The sequence below is a fragment of the Belonocnema kinseyi genome, chromosome 8, assembly GCF_010883055.1.
Source record: "Belonocnema kinseyi isolate 2016_QV_RU_SX_M_011 chromosome 8, B_treatae_v1, whole genome shotgun sequence".
Taxonomy (NCBI): domain Eukaryota; kingdom Metazoa; phylum Arthropoda; class Insecta; order Hymenoptera; family Cynipidae; genus Belonocnema; species Belonocnema kinseyi.
The window spans coordinates 41,679,942-41,706,225 of NC_046664.1; the positions used below are offsets into that span (position 1 = coordinate 41,679,942).

Below are 26,284 nucleotides of genomic sequence, written 5' to 3' on the forward strand. Positions count from 1 at the left end.
CGTATATCAATAAAATTCAAATAAAGACTGATCGCATGATAGATAGCCCCCACAGTGCCCCCCACATTGTACGGCACCAAACGCCCAAGCCACCTTAAAAATGAATTTTTAACACAACAGTTAAACAGTTGAATGACAAAAAATGAATTATCAATCAAACGGTTAAATTTACAAACAAATGAATAAGCTTTTAAGAGGGAAACATTTTCAACAAAATATCTGAACTTTTTAAATACAAAGATGTATTTTCAAACAAATATTTCAATGTATAGCTAATAAAGATACATTTTCAACCAAAAATAGAATAGGTAAATTTTCGGTTGAAAAAATTAATTTTCAACCTCAGAGATGAATTTTCAAATCAACGCAATAATTAATATTTTAACAAAAGATTTTAATTTTTAATAAAAAAAAACAGTTAAATGACTTTTTAATCAAGAGACAACAAAAAATTTTAAACAAATTGTTTAATTTTCTATCAAAAAGGGGAAATTTTCTAACCGAAAATATAAACTTCCAACCAAAAAGTAAAATTTTCAACAAACCAGTTGCCTGAACAAAATGGATCAGTTGTTCAACAAACCCAGTTTAAATTTTCAATAACGAAGATTAATTTTTCACCCAAAAAGACGAATTTATTACAAAATACACGAATTTTCAACTAAAAACGATCAATTATTAAGCAAAAATGGAATACTTCAATTTTCATTCCGAAAAAATTAATTTTCAACCAAATAATTAAAATTTCAACCAAACAGTATAATTTTTAACCAAGAAATGAATTCTCAAACAAAACTATAATAGGAGAATTTTCAATTAAAAGGAATTAACTTTCAACCAAGAATAGACTTTATTATTGAGTTATATGAATTATTTCCGCATTCGAGCGAAAAACGAGAAAAAAACGGGAAGTTTTATGGAAACTGGAGAAAAAAGATGAATTCTTTAAAAAGCGACAATAGAGGAATAGAGGAAAGACTTTGATTTATATTACAAATAATTTCAAGTAGAGATTTTTAAATTTCTAATGTTTTAATTTGAAATTCTTCAATTTACTTTTAATTCATTAAAAAGCATAGTATAATATTTGTAGTACATATTTCAACTCTTTCGGTTAAAAATTCGACTTTTTGGTTGAAAATTCAACTTTTTTTTTAACAAAATTGATCTTTTGTGGTAGAAATTTTAAGAGGTTTCTGCAGCATTAGTTTTTTTAATAGAAAATTCGTCCGTTTCAATTGAAAATCTATTTTTTGGTAGAAATATTACATTCTTTCTTTGAAAATTAATCTTTTATGGCTGAAAGTAAATTCCTTTTAATTAGAAAGTCTACTATTATATTTTTGGCCTGAAATTAATCAATTTTTGGTTTAAAATTCTGCTATTTGGATAAACATTTATTTATTTTGTTGAAAATTCAACTATTTACTTAAAAAGCCCTCTAGTTTGGTCGACAATTCAACTGTTTTTTACATTATTTTGGTAGAAAATTTATGTTTTTTTGGTTAAAAATGCAACTATTTTTGAAATTTTGATAATTTAGTTGAAAATTCATCTTTTTGGGTTTAAAGGTCAAATGTCTTCTAAAGCATTCGACTTTTCAGCTAGAAAACGCAATTATTTTGTTGAGAACACAATAGATTTCAAATTGAAATCTTAGGAATTTGGTATCAATGTTATTAAATAAATAAATAATTTAAATAAATTTAAATTAAATTACATGATATATTTTAGCTTGAAATTCTAAAACTTTTAATTCTTTACAACATTTATATAATGAAGCAATTAGTAGTGAAAAATTATTATTATGAAAGCTTAAAATTAAACCGGAAAAATGTAATTTTTGAAAGGAAAAACTAGGAAATGTTCGGCATTTTTTTAGAAGTTTGAGTGGCCACCTTGAAAGATCATCATTTACATTATCTAAATTATCGCCAATAAACTATTTTTCCCGATAAAGAAAATTCCCAGTCTTTCCTTGGTTTTCCATTCAGGTAGAAACCCTGCTTCTGAATACTTAAAATTGGATTAGATACAGTAGAATTGAATTTATAAAATAAACCTGTGGGGTATATCTTCAGGAATTTTCAAATCCGTCGACATCTTTGGAATTAATTTAATCTCATCAGCGTTATTTTTTGCAAATACTTTTCCAGCTATTTCCGACATAACCGGTGAACTTTCGCAGGCATAAATTTCAGCAGCACCAGCGTCTCGTGCGTAAAGACTTAACAAACCAGTTCCAGTGCCTATGTCTAATACAGAATCATACCCCAGAGCAATTTTTTTCCTGATAGCTTTGTCAAAAGCATGATTTCGGTGCCTATCGTTCAACATTGGAAAGTGCCATCGATCCACTGCCATGCTAAAGGCATTTTGCAAATTTCTTTCTGCTGGCAAAAAACTTGGATCCGCTTCTAAGGCTCGTTTAAGATACTGTATCGCCTTTATTGGTTCTGCATTCCTTAAAAGAAAAATTACATTTTAACTTAATCTGTTTAGCCAAAAAGAATTTAATTTTGATTTAAGATCGAAATAGAATATACTTCTTCTTTATTCATAATGTGTCACCTAAGGGCGTAGATGATTTCCATTTCTTACAACCGCTCACACATATATATTTTTTAATCTTATCCTTATTATGTACAACTATTTACATACAGTCTTATATCTAGTTCCTTATCTCTATTTTCTGTGATAGCGCAAAGTAGGACTTTTAGCAAACGAGTGAACGAACGAAAGCGAGAGTGCAAGCAAGAGAGAGAGAGCATGAGAACGCAACTATACTATTACATAAACATTACTTACAATCTTTAAGCTTCTAATCTAAGCGATTTCCGTTTCCTTTTTTCTTTCACTTTTTTTAAACCTCAAATTTGCCATTATTTTAACATGCATTCTTTGATTTTCTCTTATTCTCTCCTCTAGCACCCTCCAACTCCTTCATCCAATCTTCTCCTAATCCATCCTCCCCTAGAACCTTAACCACATTCTCTTGCCAGCTTCCTTTATCTTCCATTCCTCTCCTACATCCTTCCAATACATGCTGCCATGTTTCCTCCTCCCATTCACTTATTCTACACTTTCTGTTCTCTTCTCTTTCCCAATACATTCCCTCCTTTGTATCGTTTCCGAATCTAAATCTTGTTATTCTTGTCCACCTTCTCTCTCCCCATCTTTTACTCCAGTTTCGTCTTCAATTTCTCTATCATTAAAGAACTCACTCCTTTCTTCTTCCCATCTCGTTAATTCTATCGCCTCCCTCTCCTCTCTTCTACCTCCATCAAACACTTTTTCGCCAACTCCCCTCCCTTCCCCTCCCACAGCTTCGTTTCAAATTCCCATATCCTATTTATCGCTCTAATACTTAACTTATCCCTTTGCGCTTCTTCTCTCACCATATATCCTGGCGTCCTCCAGTCTGCCCCTAGTGTCCATTTTATATACCTTTCTTGTAAAGTCTCAATATCTTTCCTTTCTTTCCACTCCCATATCTCTGCTCCACAACCTAATACCGGCCATACCAGCGTATCGAATAACCATATTCTCCTTCTCCAATTTTTTTTAACCTTCTTTTTCCTATTCCCCATAACTGTTCATAGGGTACTCTTTTCACCTTCAAAGGGTACAAATTTAGGATAAATTCATAAGATTTCAAGTCAAATTAAAATTGATCAGAAAACATTTTTTCAATAAAAAAAAATCCATTGATTTCCGTGAAATTGGAAAGAATTTAGAGGAATTTACGGTAAGTGAAAAGAATTTAGATGAAATTTATACAAATTCAAAGTCAATTTTAAAAAGTTTAAACGGATTGAAAGCAATTAAAAAAATAATTGAATTCAGTAAATTTGAAATGAGCTTCGAAATATTTAAAGGAATTTCAAAGAATATGATAAACTGGCTCAGAATTCTAGGTGAGGTTAAAATACTTCTGGATCAATTAAATAAAAACTTTTAAAAATAAAAAGAAATCCATTGAATAAAGTTGAATTGTATTAATTTAGTAAAATTCAAGCGAATTAACCAATTTCAAGAGAATTCCAAACAATTTCAAATATTTCAGAGTTAATTAATAAGAATTCAGAATGAATTCCAAAAAATAATTTCAAATCTCTTAAAATCTTGAAAACCCTACTAATTTATGTCCAAAAAATGTGACTACTGACTGCAAGCCAATTTAAAAGAATTCAAATGAATTGTCAATAATTTAAAAAATAGAGAAAATTCCATTGTTTCACTAAAATTTGAGTGAATTTAATGGAATTTAGGAGAAATGGGAAGAATTCGATGGAATTCATAAAAAATTAAGCTGAATTAAAAAAGCAATAAAGTGAATTGAAAAAAATTCGAAAATATTTTTTTTTTAACTCATTGAATTGAATAAGCTTGAAATGAGTTTTTGAAAAATAAAAATTCATTCAAAAGAATTTGATGAAATCCCTACAAATTTAAGGTAATTTTAAAAAACGACAAGACTAATTAAATAAAAACTTCCAGAGAATTCCTTGCATTAAATAAAATTGAGTGAATATTAGAAGAAATCAAAAGAATTCGGCATCAATTAATAAGAATTAAGAGCGAATGCCAAATTAATTGCAAAAAATATTTGAAAATTTCTTCATATTTTTGAAACCTTACGAAATATTTAAAATCCTTTAAAGCCTCATTAAATTAAATTACTGAAATCAATAAAAAAATTCTTTGTAATCTTTTAAGATAAATTAAAATATTTCAAATCCTTTAAAATTTTTTCAAATACTTTTAAAAATTTTAAACTCTTAAAAATGCCAAGGTATTTGGAAAAAATACCAACAAATATTTCAAATCTTTTGATCATTTTATCAATTGATCCTAAGAACCAAATAAATAAAAATTTTGAAAAACTATTATATTAAGTATTGAGTAAATTAAGAAGAATAAGTGAATTAAACAAATTCAAAATAATTTCAAAGAATTAAAAGAATTCAAGGTGAACTCCAAAAAGCAATGTCAAATATCTTTAAATAATTGAAAACCTACAAAGAATTTATTTACGAGAAATAAGTTATTTACCTTATTTCTCGTAAATAAATTCTTTGAAGTGCACTATCATATTACAAAATCCCGTGAAATTCCATGATAATATTTCGAGAAATCCTGGAAAACGTAGTAAAATACGTTGAGAGCTATAAAATCCGCTAAAATATGACAAAACCGCGTGAAATCAAAGTTCATTAAAAGTTCTTTTTTTTAATGTTTTCATCTTTTTGGTTGAAAATTCTTGAATCTTTGAAATCGCTATTAATTAATGGAATTAATCATTTCTTACAATCTTTTGAAATTTCATATTAAATTTCAAATAAAAAGCTCTTGAAAATGCCTTTGAAGTTTTAAAAATACCCTAAAATCTTGAAAATCCCTTCAAATGGTTAAAATCTATTAAAAACTTATCGGAATCTTTAAAAATACAGTGAAATATTTCAAAATAATTCAAGACACTTCAGAAATATGTCCTGAATTAAATAACGATTCACCCATGATTTAATTTATTGAAATAAAAGAGACACAGGGTACCAGAGGGATTAAATATTGAAAATAGGGTACTTTAGGGACCTTACATGAATATAGGGTACAATAGGGGATACAGGAAACGGTCTGTCAGGCCTGCTATTTTAATCAATTTCGTTCAAATTCATAATTTCGAAAAAATATCTATTTAAATAAATATTAGGAATTGAAAATTGTAAAAAATTAACTCCCTGTGTATAAATGTACACATTATAATCTAATATTTTTTCCACAGTCATCACGACACTAATTAAATTCTTCTTAAAAGTCACAATCAACCATTTTAACCATTGACAAACTTATTTTTTATAAGTATCCGATTGCAATTTTAATTTAATTATTTATAGATCTAAAAATTATGTAACATCTCATTGGCAATCTTATTTTTTGTATAACCTACCAGGATGAAATTAAAAAAAAAAAATTTGATTAACATTTTTTGTTGAGTATTAGTTCCTAAAATAAAAGAATGATTAGAACACTGAAAAATTAAGTATAACATTTTTAATAAATAAAAAATTACAAAGGAAATCAATGGTACATAACAAAACTGTGCACATATTTTATATATGGCATCTTCCTCAAAATTCCTTTTTTTGTATAAGTAACGAGGATTTAATTCTTTTATAACGTAGTTTTTGTACAACCATATGAGAGACGAATTTTTTTAATTTATCCGGTTGAAATTTTAATAAAATTATTTATAAATTTTTTAATTATGTAATAGCCCATTGACAACCTTTTTTATAAGTACAAGGATGATAGTTTATATAATCTATCTATGCATATAAAAATCCCGTGTCACAATATTTGTCACCACTAAACTCCGAAACCACTTAACCGATCTTGATGAAATTTTTTGTGCTGCGTGTAATTTGGCCCAACTTAAAAGATAGGACATTTTTTATCTCTTTTAATTACCTCAATATTTTTTTATTATAGATGGCGCCAAGTTTAGTATAATATAAATTCATAGTAGTATAACTGAGCGCTCAGTAACGCGTGGCTGGAGCTGCTAGTTATATTATAAAATACACAACGTGTAATGTAAAATACGTAAACTTTATAAACCTGAAAATATATCAATTATGAAGATTGAGGAAAATGTATAGCATAGAACCCAGATTTTAAAATTTGTGGTTTGATTATGAATCAACCTATTTAAAATATTGTATAATCCAAATAGGGAAACAATCAAAAAATTTTAAAATGTCTAAAATTGGCTAATATCTACAACATGATTTATACAAAAATGTTAACAAAAATATTGCCTTAAAATACATAAAAAAGGAAAAAATTAACCAAAACCAACCTTGTAGTTTTCCTATAAATAATCCCTGATGTTGGTTTTGTTTGACTTTTTTCTCTCTCTCTTTTTGCCTTTTTTTGTGTTTGTCTCTAATAATTCGAAAAGGAGGTAGTTTGGTTCTTTTAATTGATGCTACATAATTTTTCCCTCAATTTCTTGAAAGAAATCTTTTTATTCAAATTTTTGTATAAATAATTTTTTAAACATTACCCATTTTCGAAATGTATACATTTTTGGATTGATTCTGCTCCTATTTGGAAAATGCAATAATATGAATATATTTGCTTTAAATCAATCACAAAATTTATTTTTGAATTTAAAAATTGTATATTTTTCGAAATTAAAAATTATAAGTAATCGAAGGTTTAGTATACCACAATTTTTATAGAAATTATTATACCTTAAAAGGTGGGCAGCAAAGTTGTTGAGCATTCGAGGATTTTTGGGATAATGTTCCAAAGAATGTTCGTAACACTTTATTACGTCGCGAATTCGATTATTTTGTTCCAACTGCAAGCCCCATTCACCTAAAAAAATGTTATACGTAAACACATATTCTAGAAGAATTTTACCGAATATCCAATTCGTTAATATATTTGCATTAAATAAAAGAACATATAGATCATTGTTAAAACATAAGAGTGAAAATAGCTTACACAAAACGTCTGTAAATTCTTTTTCCACTTTTGAGCGATTTTCAGGCGATAGTTCTACTACTGCTGTATAATAAGCATATGCTTGTCCAGCATTTCGCCTTGAATCATGTTCTCGAGCCTTTTTTAAAGACTGTTCTACAATCGCTTTTACCTCGGCTTGCATCTCAAAAGACTATAAATGCTGTTACTAAAATCTAGAACACATGATTAATTTCCTAAAATCCTGATTTAGCTTTATTCTTTATTTTAAAGAATTTGATGAAATACCTAAGAATTCAAAATGAGATTATAAGACTCCAAGATGAATTAAACCAAAAATTAACAAAAATTAAAAAAAAAAGCCATCGACAAGAATAAAATTTAATAGATTTGAATTCCAAATGATTCGAATGAATTCAAAAAAATTTAGGATATATTAATAAGAATTCAGGGTGAATTTTAAATTTATTCAAATTAATTTCAACAAATATTTGAAAATCTCTTCAAATCATTGAAACTCTACGTAATCCTTCACTTCTTGTGAATAAATTCTTTGAAATTCATTAAAATACAATAAAATCTTGTGAAATTCTATAAAAACTGGTCATATTTTCTGAAATCCTGGAAAATTGATTAAAATACCTTGGTAGCTTTTTAAATCCAGTAAAATCATTGAAATACCTGGAAATTTTATAAAATCCCTTCGAATCTTCTAAAATATTTTTAAACTTTATAGGTCCTGTAAAATCATTCCATATTTTCAAAAACTCTGAAATTCTTTACAATCACATAAATTCGGTTTCAAGCCCTTTAAATAATTAAAACCATTGGCAATCCGGTGAAATTTTGTTAATCCCTTGAAAAAGGCTTACAATCTTCCGAAATATCCTAGAATATTTTTAATTCTTTAAAATCCCTTTGAATGATTGAAATCCATTAAAAATTTCTTTAAATCTTTTAAAGTCCGTTGTTTAAGCTCGTAAAATGCTTTCAAATAATTTGAACAAACTTGAAATATTCCTAATTCTTTAAAATCCCTTGAAACTTTTAAAGCTCTTAAGAATACATTGTTATTTTTTTAATACTCTAAAATATTTTTAATAATTTGGAATCACTTCAAATTAATCAAATCTATTAAAAATATTCTGTAGGTATTTAAAATCTATCAAAATATTTTGAGATTATGTAAAATTTTTTTAACTCTTGACGATTCCTTAAAATTTTGTAACTCAACTTAAAATCTGCATAATTTTTTTAAATTTCTGAAAATTATTGAAATCAATTGAAAGTTCGTTATAATTTTTTTATATATCCTCAAATCTTTAAAATTCTTAAAAATCTTTTTAAATTCCTTGAAATATTTGAAATAATTCAATTCTTGTAAACAAAATTCCTTGGAATTTTTAAAATTACCTCAAAGTCTGTAAAATTATTTGAAATCCTTTCAAATGATTGACATTAATTGAAAATCCGTCTTTTTGGTTTTAAAATTAATCTGCTCGCGAAGAAATTTAATCTTATTTGGAAAAAAATGCATCTGCTTGGTTGAAATTTTGAATTTTTTGATTTAAATTAAAATATGAACTGTTACATATTTAGTTGAAAATTCGTTTTTAATTGTTTGGAAATTAATTGTTTAACTTTTTAGTTAAACAACCTTTAGTTGAAAATTGGGATGAATATAATGAGTTTGTTTTAATTACAAATTTTGTTCTTAATCTTTTTTAACTGAAAGTTCATGTATTTTGTTGAAAATTAATTTCTTCGTTCGATAATTTAACTATTTTGTTGCAAATTCGTTTTTCCTTTGTTAAAAATGTGTTCTTTTTTTGTTTGTTTTAAATAAAAAATTCATGTATTTTCTTGAAAATTCGTGTTTTTGGTAGATGTTCATGGTTGACAATACATCTTTTTGGTCGAAAATTCAACTATTTGCTTCAAAATTCATTCTTTTATTAAAGATCACTATAGTCCACAGTTTTTAATTAAAAATAAAGATATTTTTGATTCCTGTTTAAAATTATTTATTTAAATTAATTTTTCTAAATGAAAAGATAACTATTCCATTTTTGGTTGAAAATGAATTTTTTTGTAGTTAAGAATTCATGTATTTTGTAGAAAATTCTTGTTTTTTAGTTGAAAATTCAACTATTTGGTTAAAAATGTATGTATTATGTGGAAAAATTGTCTTTTGTAGTTGCGAATTGAACCATTTCCTTGAAAATTTATTTTTAATTTGTTAATAATTATTTTTTAACTAAAAATTTGACCATTTCATTCATGGCTGAAAATTCATCTTTTTGGTTGAAAATTCTTTCTTTTTTTTAAATTAATGTTTTCAAATAAAAACTGTACTACCCCGGTTCGTTAGAAATTCGCCTTTTTGGTAAGAAATTAATCTTCTTGGTTGAAAATTAACGTTTTTTGTTGCATATTTCTCATAGTAGCAAATTCATTTCTTTGGTTAACAATTTAACTATATTGAAAATTCATGTGTTTTGTGAAAATATTATTCTTTTCTGTTAAAAAATTAATCTTATATTGGTTGAAAATTTATCTTTTTTGTTGGATATTAATTTCTTTAATTGAAAATTATAGACTACAAGATTAATGTACCAAACCGAAACGTTATAAGGTGTTTCCTAACCTATTAAAATCTTGATAAACTTTCTTTCTTTCTTTGAAGATATTCTTTTTGAAATAATCCAATACTATTGTATTCGGTGATAAATTTGTAAACACAAAAACTCATATAACTTCCTTAATTGAACTAACATTCATACAATATACGAAACGATAAAATATTGTCGGCTATTGGCATGCTTTGCCTTTTCCTGTCAAAAATATCCAAGTAAACATCAGAATCTACAATATCGACGTATCATCTGCCCCTACATTACCGACGAAGCTAATATTTTAGTCTTTTTTGAATAAGAACTATAGGAACGACTTTAAATTATCCTTGAAAAAGATTCCCTGCCAATTCCTGGTATAATTTTTGATACTACAGAGCCATTCGGATATTTGGCATTTTTTTAAACAGTCAACTCGGAATATTTTTATTAAGTACTTTCGCGAGTTTATTATAAATAATATTTTCAGTTTTTAGGAGTTTAGTTAATATGTTTAATTTGGAAAGCTTTGACAAACTGCATTACAAGATACTTAAAGTCAATTAATTTAAAAAAACCGATTAAACTGATGAGTTTTTAAATAAAATGTTGAATACTACTAGAATAGTTCAATTTTAAAACTCAAAGATGAGTTACAATTTCAGCTGAAAAATTAATTTTTGCCAAAACAGATGTTTTTTTAAAATAAAATGATGATTCTTAAACTAGAATAGTTAAATTTTGAACCAAAAAGATCAATTTTAAACCGAGAAGATTAATTTCTATAAAAAAAGTCGAATTTTCAACTAGAAAGATAAATTTTTGACAGAAAGATTAATTTTCTACCAAACAGACGATTTCACAAAAAAATTAATGAATTTTTAAGGAAACAGTTGAATTTTCAACTAAAAAAAAACATTTTCAACCAAATAGTTGAATTTTTATTTAAAAAAAAAAGATAAGTTTTCAACCAAAAATGGAATGGAGTTAAAAAATTAATTTTCAATGAAACTGATGAAGTTTCAACTAAAATTATGAATCTTCAACGGTATTAGTTGAAGTTTGGACCAAAAAGATGAATTTTTAACCAAGAAGATTAATTTTCTGCCATAAAGACGATTTTTCAACAAAATACATCCATTTTCAATGAAATAGTTGAAATTTCAACTGAAAAAAAGAGAAGATTATTTCAAGTAAATAGTTGAATTTTGATAAAAAAAAAGATCACTTTTCAACAAAAAATAAAGTTAAATTTTCATTGAAAAAATTCATTTTCAAAAAAACTGATGAATTTCTAATTAAAATAATGAATCATAACCTAGAATAGATGAATTTTGAAACAAAAAGATGAATTTTCAACCAAGAAGATTAATTTCTATTTAAAAAAGTTGAATTTTCAACTAGGAAGATCAATTTTTGACAAAAACATTAATTTTCAACCACAAAGACGATTTCACAACAAAATACATGAATTTTCGAGGAAACAGTTCTTTTTCCACACACAAATAAAACAAATTTTTCAACCAAATAGTCGAATTTTGATTAACAAAAAGATAAATTTTTAACCAAAAATGGAAGAGTTAAAAATTAATTTTTAATGAAACTGGTGAAGTTTCAAATAAAATTATGAATCTTCAACGGTATTAGTTGAAGTTTGAACCAAAAAAATGCACTTTTAACCAAGAAGATTAATTTTCAAAAATACATGCATTTTCAATCAAATAGTTCAATTTTCTACTAAAAAAACAGAAGATATTTTCAACCAAATAGTCGAATATTTATTAACAAAAAGATCAATTTTCAACAAAAAATAGAAGGTGAATTTTCAGTAAAAACAATTAATTTTCAACAAAACTGATGACTGTTCAGGTTGAATTTTTAACATTTGCAGTTCCAAAAATTAATGGATAATAATTAAAAAATAATAAACAAAATAGGTAAAGCTTTGACTGGAAGAGTTAAATTTTAAATGAGAGAACAATTAACTTTCAGCCAAAAAAAAGAAATCATAAAAATAACTCATTTTTCAAACAGAGATGAATTTTCAATTAAAGGTACAAATCTTCAACCAAAAAATTTATTTTTAAGAAAAGAGTTTAACTTTCTAACAACTATTTCAATTTTAATTTCAAAAAAGAAGAACTTTTTAACATGATTTGAATTTTCACCTACGAAAGATTACTTAACCAAGAGAGAAAAAATGGGAATTTCACCAAAAAGAATGAGTTTTTGATAAAATACATGAATTTTCAACTAAAAATGATCAATTTTGAACAAAAATAGTTAAATTTTCAGTTAAAAAAAAATAATTTCAAACAAAAAAAAACGAAGTTTCAACAAAAATATTTAAATACGGTAATATAAAATTACTTTTACAAATTAAGAATCATTTTCATTCAATTTTATATTGCAATTAAAAAAGACAATTTCAGGTTTTCCAGATTACTACTCGCGTATTTCCTTTTTTTCTACCCCTACGCTTAAATTACCAGATATTCCCGATAAAAGGTACAATTATTTTCAGAGATGTCTAATGAAAAGCACCGCATAATAATTAAAATTTATTTAACCACCTGTGAAGTGGGACGTGTACAATCTTCTTAAAAAAGAATACGTAAAATAAAAACTTAAAAACCGAATTCATGCAAACAAAATTTAAATAACGGAAAAAGAATTTAAAAACATATTGTCATATTGTTAACACTGATAAAATATTAAACAATAGACGAAAGAATAATAACAAAAATTAAAATGTATAGACAACAGTTTTAGATTTCATTTATGTCGATTTCATCGTAAGAATCTTCGTCTTCAGTAACTATAAAAACAATATCTTCGACACGAAGGCCCTCAAAATCTTCAGGAAAGACTAAATCTTCAAGAAAATCGGGATCCTCTTCAAAATCGTCGTCGTCGTCTCCAACATCCATTACGATCCCTTCATTCAGTCTATTAAAACAGTTTGACTGTTGACTTCTATAGTGCTGATAAGGATCTCTGGGATTTAATCGCTCGTTGCACAGCCAACAGAAGAATGTATTGCAGTGGCCACAAACCATCTTATTGCAACCATCCGATTTCTAAAATTCAAGAATTATTTTTCATAAGTTCATAATAACAGGAATCACAACGGTTCTGTAATTCAATTTTAGGCAGGGATGCGAACGAAATTAAGAGACATTTTCTGATATTTTCCAATTATTTCTCTAAATTCAATACAATTGATCGAAAAACTATGCTAAGTATGAAAAATTAGAACAAAAATAATACAGCTACGGAGGCACATTTTAAAAATTGTGTTTCTTCAAAGTTTTATAACGAAAGAAATAAAAAGGAACGTAACGAAAGTTTTGTTACGTTCCTTTTCATTCTTTTTTGTATAAAATATGATTACCACCAAACTTTGACTTTATGTCTTCGTAGCCTCATTATCTTTTGATACTTTTTTAAAACTGAACTTAGTTTTTAGCCAAATTCTTTTAAATTTATCGAAATAATTGGCAAATATCCAAAAATACCCCTTCATTTCGTTCGAATCCCTGATTTTAGGTAAAAAGAGGGATTTAATTTATTATTAAAAACTTTTTATATCATATGCAGGGTGTCTAGACAAATCCTGGGAAAAATTCCCTGGCAATTTCACGATTCTTTCAGGTATCTCAAGTTTTTCCCAGAGTGATAAATTTTCAACAAAGCTGATGAATTTTCAACTAAAAAATACAAAATTTCAACCATATAGGTGCGTTTGTAACCAAGTATGGAGCAGTTAAATTTTAAGTAAAAAAAATTAATTTTCAACAAAACTGATGAATTTACAACTGAAATAATGGAGTTTTCAAATAAAGAAATGAATTATTAACTGAGAAAATTAATTTTGATCAAAAAAGACGTATTTTCAACTAAAAGAGATTGTCAACCAAAAATTGAATAGTTAAACTTTCAGCTAAAAAAATTTATTTTCAACTAAGACGATTAATTTCTGCCAAAAAAGACGAATTTTTAATTAAATACGTGCATTTTTTAACTGAAAAAGATCAATTGTAAACTGAAAATAGAATAATTAATTTTTAAGTGAAAAAAGTTAATTTCCAAAAAAACTGATAATTTTTAAATAAAAAGATGAATTATCAACTGAGAAAATTAATTTTGATAAAAAAAGGCGTATTTTCAACTAAAAGAGATTAATTGTCAACCAAAAATTGAATAGTTAAACTTTCAGCTAGACAAAATAATTTTCAACTAAGAACATTAATGTCTGCCAAAAAAGACGAATTTTTAAAGAAATACGTGAATTTTTTAACTGAAAAAGATAAATTGTCAACCCAAATTTGAATAATTAAATTTTAAGTTAAAAAAAAGTAATTTTCAACAAATTTTCAAAAAATAGTTACCAATGTAAACAAAATTATGCGTCTTCAATTAAAATGATGAATCATTAACTGGAATGGTTGACTTTTAGACCAAAAGGAGGAATTTTTAACCAAAAAGGTGAATTTTCAATCAAGAAGATTACTTTTTAACAAATAGACGAATTTTCGATTGAAAAATATAATTTTTCATCCAAAAATTGAATAGTTAAATTTTTAGTTACAAAAATTAATGTTCAAGCAAAGAGGCAAATTTTTAAATAAAATAATGGAATATTCAATTGTAATAGTAACGAAATTTATGAATCTTCAACTGGAATAAATGAATTTTAAACAAAAGGATGAATTTTCACAGAAAAAATATACATTTTTGAATAGAATAATGAAGTTTTTAACTAAAAATATTAATTTTCAACGAAAATCATGGAACATTTAATTGAAATAGTTAAATTTTTTAAAAAAGTAATTAATTATCAACTAAAATTATGAATATTGAACTGGAATGATTGAATTTTAAACCAGAAGAATGAATTTTCAAATAAAATTATAAACCGTTGACTAGAATTATTAAATTTTTAACCAAAAAGATGAATGTTTAACTAAATTGATGGAATATTCGATTGAAATAATTACATTAAAAAAAAAGTAAAGAATTCTCAACTAAAATGACGAATCTTCAACTTGAATAGTTGAATTTTGAAACCAAGAAGGTGAATATTCAACCAAGAAGATTACTTTATCCCAAAAAAGATAAATTTTCCACAAAATAGATGAATTTTCAACTAAAAAAGATAAATTGTCAACCCAAAATTGAATAATTAAATTTTAAGTTGAAAAAAACTAATTTTCAACAAAGAGAAAACCTATTTTCAGAAAAATAAGTACCTTTTTAAACAAAGTTATCAATCTTCAACTAAAATCAGGAATCATTAACTGGAGTAGTTGAATTTTAAACCAAAAGGATGAATTTCTAACCAAAAAGATATAATTTTTCATCCAAAAATTGAATAGTTAATTTTAAGTTTAAAAAATTAATGTTCAACCAAAGAGATGAATATGTAACTATAATAATGGACTATTCAACTGGAATGGTTGAATTTTAAACTAAAAGGATCAATTTTCAAATAAAATTATGAATCTTTGACAAGAATAAATATATTTTTAACCAAAAAGATTAATTTTCAACTAAAATGATAAATTATTCAATTGAAATAGTTAAATTTTCGAAAAGTAATGCATTATCAACTAAACTTATGAATATTCAACTGCAATAGTTGATTTTAAAACAAAAAACGTAAATTTTTAACTAAAATTATGAATCTTTAACTAGCAGAATTGAATTTTCAACCAATAAGATTACTTTAGACAAAAAAAGACGAATTTTTAACTAAAAAAGATCATTTTTTCAATCAAAAATTGAATAGCTAAATATTCGGTTAAAAACTTAATGTTAAATCAGAGATGAATTATAAATGATGGAATATTCAACTCGTATAGTTCAATTTTCAATTTAAAAAATGAGTTTCAAACAAAACAGAAAATTAATTTTCACGAAAACAGTTACATATATTACTTTAAAGCTAATTTTAGAAACGAAACATCATTGTCATTCTATTTTATATTGCAATTTAACAAAATTAAACTCGTTCTCGAAAAAATTCCCTGCCTTGAAAAAAAAATACCGCGAAATGTATATTAATAAATGTTATATTAATTTTAAATAATATCTGTCAACAAGGCATTTTAATGAATTTCTATGTTCTCGAAAGTTTTCATTTTATAATATTTTAATGAAATTTTAAAGCATTTATGCACAAGAATTGAGGAATTTCAAAGATTTGAAGAGGTTTTCAAATGTTCCAATGAATCTCAATATATTTCAATTATTTGAAAAGGTTCTAAAGATTTTTAAAGACTTTAGGATATTCGAAATATTACAAAGAAATTTCAGAAGATTTCCAAATAGTTCAAGGGATTTTGAAAGAAATTCAGCGTATTTCACAGGATTTTATCAGATTTCAGTAATTTAAAAGGAAGCTCTGAAAAAGGTATTTTGATGGATTTACCAGGATTTAATAGAATTCCAAAAATGTCCAGATATTTCAAGGAATATCAACAGATCTTATGTAACTTCGCGTGAATTCCAGGGATTTTCAAAGAATTTATTCGCAAGAATTGAAGAGATTTTCAAATATTTCAGGGTCTTTCAAAAGATTCAAACAAATTTAAAATATTGTAATGAATTTTTAATGTTTTAGGACATTTAAAAAAAATCCAAACAATTTTCAACAGCTTTAAAAATTTTAAAGAAATTTCAAAGGATTTCAAAGAAGTTCCAAGGATTTGAATTATATGAAGGGATTTGAACAATTTTCATGCATTTAAAAATAATGTTTTACAATTTCAGAAGATTTGGAAGGTCTTTATAGGACCTTTAAGGCTTTAGGATATGTTAAAGGATTCCAAGGAATGTTAACGGATTTTTAAGATATCCGAGGATTTCAGTCATTTTAAGGGATTTGAAAGGCTTTGAATATTTTAGACTGAAACAGTATTTGAATAGGATTTTGAATTGAATAAAAGCGTTCAATCGTTAATCTATTATTTTTAAATTAAGGATAATTTATAAAGTTTCGATCGGACGTTTACATCTGAGAGTCAATTTAAAGATTGAAATGCTTTTTAAATTCTCGTGTAAAATTATGTAAATATAATATTTTTTATATAATTTTTAAACACAAAATTCACTTTTATTCTTGAATTCTCAACATTTTATAATTTAGGAAAATTGAGTTGAAAATTGAAGAAAAAAAAAACAAACCGATTTCCTAATCCTGGCCAACGCCTCACATATTTTCGGACAAGACGCAGCCTAAAAACACGTCTGAAAATTCATATATTTACTTAATTTACACAAGAATTTAATAAATAACCATTTAAATCTATAATCTTTTAAGGACATTTTTTTTTTAATCGATCGCCATTGGCGAATAATATTTTGGCGAATTAATAGTGATCCAATGGAATTAAAATAGGGAATTAATAAGACTTATAAAAAATCCCAACTCTGATCATCTCCTTGTAAGTCTTCAAAACTGGATTTTAAAATTCTTTCAATTTAAAATGTTCGCTTCAAATTAAGACCCCAATGGCAAATTTTTGAAATACATACAAGATTCTCAGGCCTCGGACTTATTTCATACATAAAAAATAGTCAAAATAGTGTTGCAAACTTGAAAAAATAATATTTTTTAAGCCAAATTTTCCCTTTTCTAACCTAATATTTTAAAAGTATTAAAAATTGATTTTAATGTTTATTTATAATGTTTTTTAGATTGTAAATTATAAAAAAATCCTCTTTATTTATCGCAAGGTTTGCAGAATTTTCCATATTCTCATATTTTTCTTGTTTATTCACATAAATTCGATCTGAATTAATAGAACCCAATTTTGTGAAAAAGTCATACGTCTTGATGAAAAATTGAACTATTTTGTTAAAAATTCATCTTTTTGGTATGAGAATTTATCTCCTTTTATAGAAAATTCGTACTTACGGCTCACAAATTGCATAATTTAGTAGGAAATTGAATTATTTGGTTGAAAATGTATGCATTTTGTTAAAAATTCGTCTTTTGAGCTTAAAAGTTCAACTAATTTCTTAAAAGTTAATTATTTGATTGAAAATTTATAATTTTAGATGAAAAACCTTTTTTTCTTAATTATAATTTAATTTTTTTAACTGAAAATTTAACTAATTTGTTGAAAATTCAACTGATTTTGCTAAAAATTCGTATTTGTTCGTTAAATCTATCGGTTTTTATTTTATATTAAAATATTTTAAAATTGAAATGTCAAATAATAATTTTTTTCCAAATTTATCTCTTTAGTTTAAACATTCAACTTCCTGGTTGGAACTTGAACACTTTTTTTAAATTAAATTTTTTATCGATAAATCATCATTTTAGTGAACACTTCATTTGACAATTCATCTCTTTCGGTAGAAATTTAATTTTTGTGTAAAAAATGCAACTGTTCAGTTAAAAATTAATCCGTTTCTGTTGAAAATCATTTTTTTTCTGTTCAAAAATCGACTTTCTTTGTAGAAAAATCGTCTTTTTAGCTTGAGAACTCAACAATTTGGTATACAATTAAACGGTTTAAATTTTTTAAAAACTCTACGTAATTTATACAAGCCTCCTAATCAGCCATTGAAAAATATTTTTCAAGGAAAAGTAAAGAAATTTAATTTAAATTTGATTATATCGTATGATTGGAAAGAGTTTTTTCTAGAAATTTGTAATTTCTGCTTTTTTTTATTTGTTTTCGTTCTATTGCCTCTCATATAAAAATTTTGTTATTTAAATTATTAGTGAAGAAATAGTGACATCAGTGGAAAATTACGAGAAAAAAAGTGTAATTTTTTTACTTCAAAATAGTGGCAAAATAGCCACATTGCTAAAAAAAAGTGCCAAAAATAGTGTCAATGCGACAATCCGAACCCTGCATTTTAAATTAGATCACCTTTTTCGTGTTTACCTCAATCGCAACTTTGCAATGGGGACAGTTTTTACTGTTGTTGGATATCCATTTTTCCGACATGGTATTATCAACCAAAATCTGGAGTTGCTTCTTTCCATAACGTTTTTCAAGATGTTCTTTTTCTGCAGGGGATGCATTTCTGTATTCTGCGACGAGTTGCTGCTTATCACCTACAATCAGAGAATATAAATTTATTTACTTTTTCACAGATATGAAACAAAAAAGTGGTGAGAAATATTTCAAGAATTCGTGTAATGGATGGAGCAGCAGCAAAAGGAAATGGAAGATGAGTAGATATAAATCTATATAAATTACTAGACTAAAAAACGCTTACCAGAATTGAATTTGCAAGGTTCAATACCATGATTAACCATCTTGCAGTACACACAGAAGGCACATTGGCATGCTGGACAAGTAGCGACTTGCTCATTGGCTTCTTGACTCACAGGATATTGGCAATGACGTCTCGGACAATAAACAATGTCCGTCATAGTGCTTAAAGTTGTATTTAACAATATCGAATCGTATTTGCTAAAGAGTTCAGGACTCACTAAGTCTTTAATCTGAATAGAACAAAAATTTACAGCCAATTATTATTTATTCAATACTAAATTTTGTAACTACAGATAAAATAAAATTTGGAAAAAGCATTCTAATAGGAAAATAAAAGTTCTTGATAAAATAAAAAAAAACAGCCACTTTTTTAATAGATAATGGAAATAAAAACTTTTAAGAAAAGTCGAATCTTCGAAGTAGACCTTCTGTGAAGAACTCACTTGACCAGGTGTAGCTTCAGACAAACATTTATCTTCCGGGCACAAAATGTCCTTAACAGCTCCATCATTTATCCTCACCTCCAAATATCCAACAATACAATCTTTACAAAAGACATGCGAACAAGGAACAAACTGAGTGCAGTCCTTCCCCAATTTATCAGTAAAACAGATCTTGCACGTGTACAAATTTTTCTTAAATTCTATCTGGTTTCGCAACTCGTTGTGATCAATTAACGATTGAACCGGATTACTACTGACTGGTCGATCAAACACAGCCCTCTTATCAAAAGTCTTATTCCTCTGTCTTCTATACCTTTTTTTAGAATGAAAATGTGGATCTTGATATCTACTATTCACCGCTTCCTTTCTATTGGCCGTTGCTTCCCTTCCCTTTTTATTAGTTCCTGATGCATTATCCTCCACGATTAGATTCTCTTGATTTTCTATATTCTCTAATGCCATTTTGTAACGAGTGTAGGTGTGATTGATACTGAGGCTTTCACTTATGTTCAAGAATTCCAAAGTTTCGTTCTGCAGAAAAGCAAACCAGGTAAAAAGAATTTCTTCCCCTTTGTTTTCTTCCCATAGTTGGTCCAGTTTCCGGCAGAGTTTGGATAAAAGTGGTGGACGGAGCCAGGAGGAAATTAGGGTGAAGATTGGCGGAGATGCTGAAGGATAATTAGAAGGCAGAGTGACTAAAACTGTTAGTGGTGGTAGGTGGGAAATTGGAACGTTTGTTGGTTTCTCCTCTGGCTGGCGAATGTCTTTGTACGTAAAGTAGTATCCTTCCGAAAGACTGAGGAATATCTTCAAGGTGCACTCGAACTGATTGTTTTCGTTGTTGTAAGAAAATTCTTCATGGATGTAGATGCTTTCCAATGCTGTGAGCTCATCTTTTTGCTTCTCGTTATCCATTGACTGCAAAAATCCAATTACAATTTTGTGAAATTCTGTTTTTAACTACTTCAAGTAATTCAGGACACTATGTATTGCTACGTATTAGGAATATGTGAAAATAATTTCTCCTTTCAATCGACAAAATAAATTTCAAAATTAAGAGAATGACAGCTATATAATTTTATTTTTCGTCGTTATCTAGTTATCATTTTCATATTTTGATAACTCGTTAAATTCCAGTGCGAAAATATGCAGTTTTTAATTTTATGACATGGAAAACTGGATAAAGACCATTTGGGTTTTCCTTTCATCATACAATTATTTTTTTTCTAATATTTATCTTGTAACATTTTTAGTATAAAATCTTTACTAAACGGAATAAGAAAATTACAGATTAAAATTTCGAAATTAAAAACTTATTTCAACCAAAACAAAGACCTTCCTATCATAAAGGACGAGTTTTCAAACCGAAAAGATTATATTTCAAACAAAAATAGTTGCATATTCAAAACAATAAATACATTTTTTTAAATAAAGTTGAATTTTCAACAAAAGAGATCATTTTTCCATCTAAAGGAACGAATTTTCTGTCGAAATAGATGAAAGTCCAACGAAAACTTTGAATTTTCACCCAAAAAAAATTACTTTTTAAAAAAATACTTGAATTTTCAACCAAAAAAGGTTAAACTTAAACTAAAAATAAGTCAATTTGTATGTAAATAGCTAATGAAATTTCTAGAAGACAGTTGAATTTTTAACCCGAAAATTTTAATTTCCAACAAAAAGTACAATTCTCAACGAAAAATGTAATAGTAGAATTTCAAAAGCGAAAAGACGAATTTACAACAAAAAAAGGTTAATTTTTTACGAAAAATGACGAATTTTTAACAAAATATATGATTATTTCAACAAGTAGTTTAATTTTCCACTAAAAAGACTAATTTTCAACCAAAAGTAGAAAACTGAAATTTTTAGCAAAAAAATTAATTTGCAACCAAAAAAAAAACGAATTTTCAACAAAATAGTCAAATTTTCAACAAAAGGTATAAATTTTCGACTAAAATGATGAATTTTCGAACCAAATAGATGAATTATCAACCAATAAAGAGATTTCAGTCTAAAGAACAATTCATTTTGAAATAATTAAAATTTAAAACCCAAAAGCTAAACTATTAACAAAAAAGCAAATCTCGAACTAAGAAATTTAATTTTTGTACTTAAAAAAATCGAAATTTCAACAACAAATATCAATTTTCAACCAAACATGGGTAAGTTACATTTTCAGTTTAAAAAATAAATAAATTTTAAACACACCAAAAAATACAGATTTTGAAAAAAATATTAAAATTTTCAAATAACGAGATGAAGCCTCAACCAAAAAAAAAGTAACAAAGAGTTAAACTTAGAAAAAAATAGTTGAAGCCACAACCAAAGAAGATTAATTTTCAATCAGACAGTTGCATTTTTATCTAAAAAAGATCAATAACTATGAAAAGAAATGAATTTTTAACCAAGAAGTTTAACCAACGTTGCAAATATATTTATATTTTCAACACTATAATATAAATTTTTCAACAAGAAGGTAATTTTCAACAAAAATAATTGAATTTAAAAAAAATGCCAAATAATAAAAATTTTTACATGAAAATATAATTCTCAGGAAGAAGCAACTGCAAAAAATACAAACGAAATAAATGACTAACAAGAATATTAAATCAGAGAGAACATAAACCTTCATTTTCAAAGTTCCTTAATTAATCCCTAACCATAAATTTTAAAAAACCAAACTATTAAGTTTACAATTTTTTAACATAAAATCTGTAATAAACGGAATTAAACAATTGAAAATTCAACTTTATTATTGATAGATTAAAAAAAAATAAATCTGAAAACTCCAGAAATAAGCATTCAAAATTGTACAAATGTCTCCAAGCAATAAAACATTGAAGATATAGAATTTGAAGACAACAAAAGTCACGAAGTATGAAAGTGACACTGATGCATTATTTTGACATATTTCTACTTGGTTTGTTCTAAAATAATGGAAAATTGGTTTTTCTCTTTTTCCAGATAACTAAAAATAACTAATAATCTTCTAAAACTTGAAACTCACTTAATTTAAGGCCTTATTCTTTGATGTAACTAGATTCAACTTTTCGAATGACTGTGATGTATCCGAAAATTAAACATCTTATGACAAAGATTTTACAATTATTTTCGCTCCTTAAGATCTGTGGATGATTAAATAAAAAATACTTAACAGAAAAACAATTTATGAGCAAAAAAATCCTAAACTGACGATTAGGTATTTCATTTATAATACTCGTTTTGTAAAAATTTGATTTGTTTTCCTCTCAGAAAGTATAACAAAAAGTACAATTTATTCATATTTTTCATAATTTTCATAATACAAAAATGTACCAAGTCAATCCAGTGAATGATCTATTTGTGCAGGATACAAAAAAAAGGCAAAAGAGTTGACATTAATTTAAGATTTGCGGTTATTCTAATCATCTCTAAATTGCCGTCACTTTCTTGTGTCTTACACAAATAGGCATGCATTACATATTTTTAGTTGTAAAAATTACGAAAAATATAAATAAATTGTATTTGCTGTTGCGCTTGCTGCGAGGAAAACAAAGCAAATTTTTATTAAACGAGTAGTAGGAGAAAATAGCAAATGGCCCTTTAAATTTAGAGGTTATGATAAGCTCGCAATTTTTGAAAGACTGCTAAATCCAAACGGATGAACATTAATTATTTTGTTTATCAAGCAAGCACTTAAAGAAAATCGAGATGTGGTTGCTTTTTGCAAAATTATTTAGTGAAATATAGTAATATATGTATATTTTTATATAAATACTATAATTACGAACGTTGTTATAGGTGGTTAACCTTCCAGCCTGTGCGTCTCAGTGTGCGAAACTGTTTAGTCCGTCTATGATGCCTGTGTGAACAAAAATATTAGTGTACGTTTGTGTTTGACATTCGCCGTCTTCCGATGGACTTCCGTGTCTTCCGTGTTTGACATTCCGTTTGTGTGCGTGTGTGTCAACGTTGGTTGTCAGGCTTGCTCCGAACGTATATTTTCGCTAATTTCCGTACATTTTCGCTTTGAATCGTACAAATATTTATTACAGAGTGACCGACTGCAATTATGAATCATTAGAGCTTTGCACGATAAAAGAATGTTATGCAGTTGTGTTACTTGTTTAAAAAATATGTTTAAAAAAGAGTCTTGTCCTCTCTTGAAAATCACTTGATTTTTCCATATTTTTCGTCATTTTTCGTCAATAAATAACTAGAATCATGAATTGCGTGTTTTCATTAGTGAAAATTGTATAGACTGTATAAATTAGTTAGCAAAAATAAATGGCTTAACTTAATTTTATCGATTCTATTTTCAAGTGTCGAGTATATTTACTTATCTCGCGCCAGGGATTATAAAAAGTGATGTTAATATTTCATATTAGAAGCCAGTAACGTTTTGTTGATATAGGTAAATATTGATCAATTCTAGATTCCATATCTTCAGTTTTTCAGTTATAATATAATTTAATCGGTGTCTAGGTTAAATGAAATTCGGACCTAGAATAAATATTTTCAGTGACCCCCAGGGAAAATTGATAAAAGGGTAGTTATCACCGCAATTCGGCGACCGTAAATCAATAATTTTCGGTTTGCTTATTGACATTTCGTTCATAAGTTACGTGTGTTATCTTTCAGTCTCTCGAGCGAGCATTTTTCAATTTTGAGGTTATATCTCTTTTCCGAGCAAAAATTGTTGTTTGGGATTTTTTGTAATTAATGTTTGTTATTTAAAAATTATTGTATTAATTTTAAAATGTTTAATTAAGTTTTTTGTAAATAACTATTAATAATTCCGAATCGACAGCATTTGCAGTTTAAAAATATATACATTGAACGATTTTGTATTAAAAACCTTCCCAATCAAACAATTTTAAATTAGGGAAAATTTTGAAAAAGAATAATATTTCAAATTGAATAAAAAGGAATCGAACTTGTATTATTTCTACTCAAAAGCGTTTACAATTGAATAATTTGAAATTTAAGGGGTAGGTATGAAATTCAAATTCAAGTTGAAATTGTATCGTTTCTAATTTAAAGGGTTCAAAATTGAAAAATTCTATTTTCAGTGAATTTCATAAATGGCTTTATTACCTCATCGTCTTTAATTTGTAATTCCTCTTTAATGAGATCTTTTAAATGTTATATAACGAATCTAAATTTTTTAAAATTTCGTTTCGCTTCAAGATCTCTAGATTTTTATTTCCTAATATTAAAAATACAAACAATTTAAAAATCCATTATTAAAATTATTTTTAAATATTAGGTTTAAAAAAATTTAAACAATTTTCGAATGGAGTGAAAAGGAATTGAACTTTTACCTTTTTCAAATAAAAGTGTTAAAAATTGAATAATTTAAAATTGAAATATTTTGAATCAAGAGTTCTCAAAATTAAAAAATTTCAGACTCAAATTTTGAAAATTGTATTGTTTAATATCAATTTTAATCGCATAAAATTGTTTGGTTTTTAAAATTCTTCGAAATCGTGTAAATCAAATTAAGATTTTATAGTTGCACAGTTTTCAATTTAAAGAATTTTGTAATGAAACATTTTTGGATTAAATGCCTCAAGAATAAATTTGAAACAATAAAAAATTAAGACAACCATTTCTTAATTTTAAGTCTTAAAAATGAGAAGGTTTTAGAACTCGGCATTGAAAATTAAATTATTTTTTATTTCAAAATATTCGAAAATGTTAATCATTTTAAACTCAACTCAAGAAGAAAACCATTTTGACTTAAAAGGCCTAAAATTGTGAAAATATAAAAAATGAAATCGTATATTGCAATCTTGTTTTGCATTCTTTTTTTTAATTTTTAATTTCCAATGTCATCTCCTAAAATTGTCCTATTTTTCAGTTGAAGATTTAAGAAAATTAATCATTTAAAATTGCAAAGTATTTTATTAGAATATCTCAAGAATGAATAATAATTTTAAATAAAGCGTTAAAAATGAACGATTTGAAATTGAAAAGTTAAAAATGGTGTCATTTAAAATCAGAATATATAAAAATTAATAATCTGAAATTAATACCTCTAATGCTAAATTTTCAATTTTTCCATTTCATAAGTTTCATTTTGCAATTAAAATCGAAATGGTTTAATTTATAAAAGTTCTAATATCACAATTCTTGATGGCTAAACATTTTTCAAATCAATTTGAATGTAAAATTATCATCTTCATATGTAATAACAATTAAAAATTTGAGAATTTCAAAAGCTTCGACGTTGAAACATTTAATTTAATTTTTATTTAATCAATTTTGAATGCTTTCAATTAGAAAAAATACAATTTATATTCATATAAATTGTAAATAATCTAATTTTCAAAATTCTAATATGAAATGATTATATATTAATTCTTGTCCTATTTTCAAACTTTTTGTCTGAAAATGTTCAATTTTGAGAGCTTCTTATTAAAAAATTTTCAATTTCAAATACTTTTAACTTTAAACGCTTTTATTCAGAAATGATACAAATTCCCTTCCTTTTGATTCCACTTGAAATATA

At 26.1% G+C, this 26,284-nt stretch overlaps 3 protein-coding genes across 5 annotated transcripts in view; 1 reads left to right on the forward strand and 2 right to left on the reverse strand.

The window, feature by feature from the left end:
* LOC117177808 (protein arginine N-methyltransferase 9-like) overlaps positions 1-10,316 on the reverse strand; it is a 32,100-nt gene extending 21,784 nt beyond the window's left edge. The window contains exons 1-5 of one of the 2 annotated variants that reach the window (XM_033368750.1): positions 10,142-10,316; positions 8,176-8,382; positions 7,516-7,709; positions 7,260-7,386; positions 2,063-2,464 (exon numbers count right to left, since the gene is read on the reverse strand). In XM_033368750.1, coding sequence (XP_033224641.1) covers positions 2,063-2,464; positions 7,260-7,386; positions 7,516-7,678 — 692 coding nt within the window. In that variant the 5' untranslated portion in view covers positions 7,679-7,709; positions 8,176-8,382; positions 10,142-10,316. The remainder of the gene's footprint in view (positions 1-2,062; positions 2,465-7,259; positions 7,387-7,515; positions 7,710-8,175; positions 8,383-10,141) is intronic. The other variant, XM_033368749.1, reaches the window with a different exon arrangement.
* Positions 10,317-12,845: 2,529 nt separating this feature from the next.
* LOC117177876 (E3 ubiquitin-protein ligase RNF14-like) lies at positions 12,846-23,689 on the reverse strand. 2 transcript variants are annotated; one of them, XM_033368917.1, is made up of 6 exons: positions 23,562-23,684; positions 22,799-22,916; positions 19,789-20,706; positions 19,347-19,575; positions 19,010-19,182; positions 12,846-13,186 (listed from the first exon to the last, which is right to left on the reverse strand). In XM_033368917.1, the coding sequence occupies exons 3-6, from the start codon at positions 20,701-20,703 to the stop codon at positions 12,875-12,877; spliced, it is 1,629 nt and encodes a 542-aa protein (XP_033224808.1). In that variant the 5' UTR covers positions 20,704-20,706; positions 22,799-22,916; positions 23,562-23,684; the 3' UTR covers positions 12,846-12,874. The 2 variants fall into 2 exon arrangements, with proteins under 2 accessions (XP_033224808.1, XP_033224809.1); XM_033368918.1 differs by lacking the exon at positions 22,799-22,916 and having other exon boundaries at positions 23,562-23,689.
* Positions 23,690-23,702: 13 nt separating this feature from the next.
* The window catches only part of LOC117178458 (tectonin beta-propeller repeat-containing protein), a 54,370-nt gene continuing 51,788 nt past the window's right edge, over positions 23,703-26,284 (forward strand). The window contains exon 1 of the mRNA XM_033369885.1: positions 23,703-24,184. The gene's annotated coding sequence lies outside the window, so the exon portion shown is untranslated. The remainder of the gene's footprint in view (positions 24,185-26,284) is intronic.

Coding starts and splice junctions, on each gene's coding strand:
- LOC117177876 (XM_033368918.1), bottom strand. CDS start 20,703: ATGGATAACGAGAAGCAAAAAGATGAGCTCACAGCATTGGAAAGCATC. Junction 19,576..19,788: donor CTGAAGCTACACCTGGTCAA/GTGAGTTCTTCA, acceptor TGTTCTATTCAG/ATTAAAGACTTAGTGAGTCC. Junction 19,183..19,346: donor ACCTTGCAAATTCAATTCTG/GTAAGCGTTTTT, acceptor CTCTGATTGTAG/GTGATAAGCAGCAACTCGTC.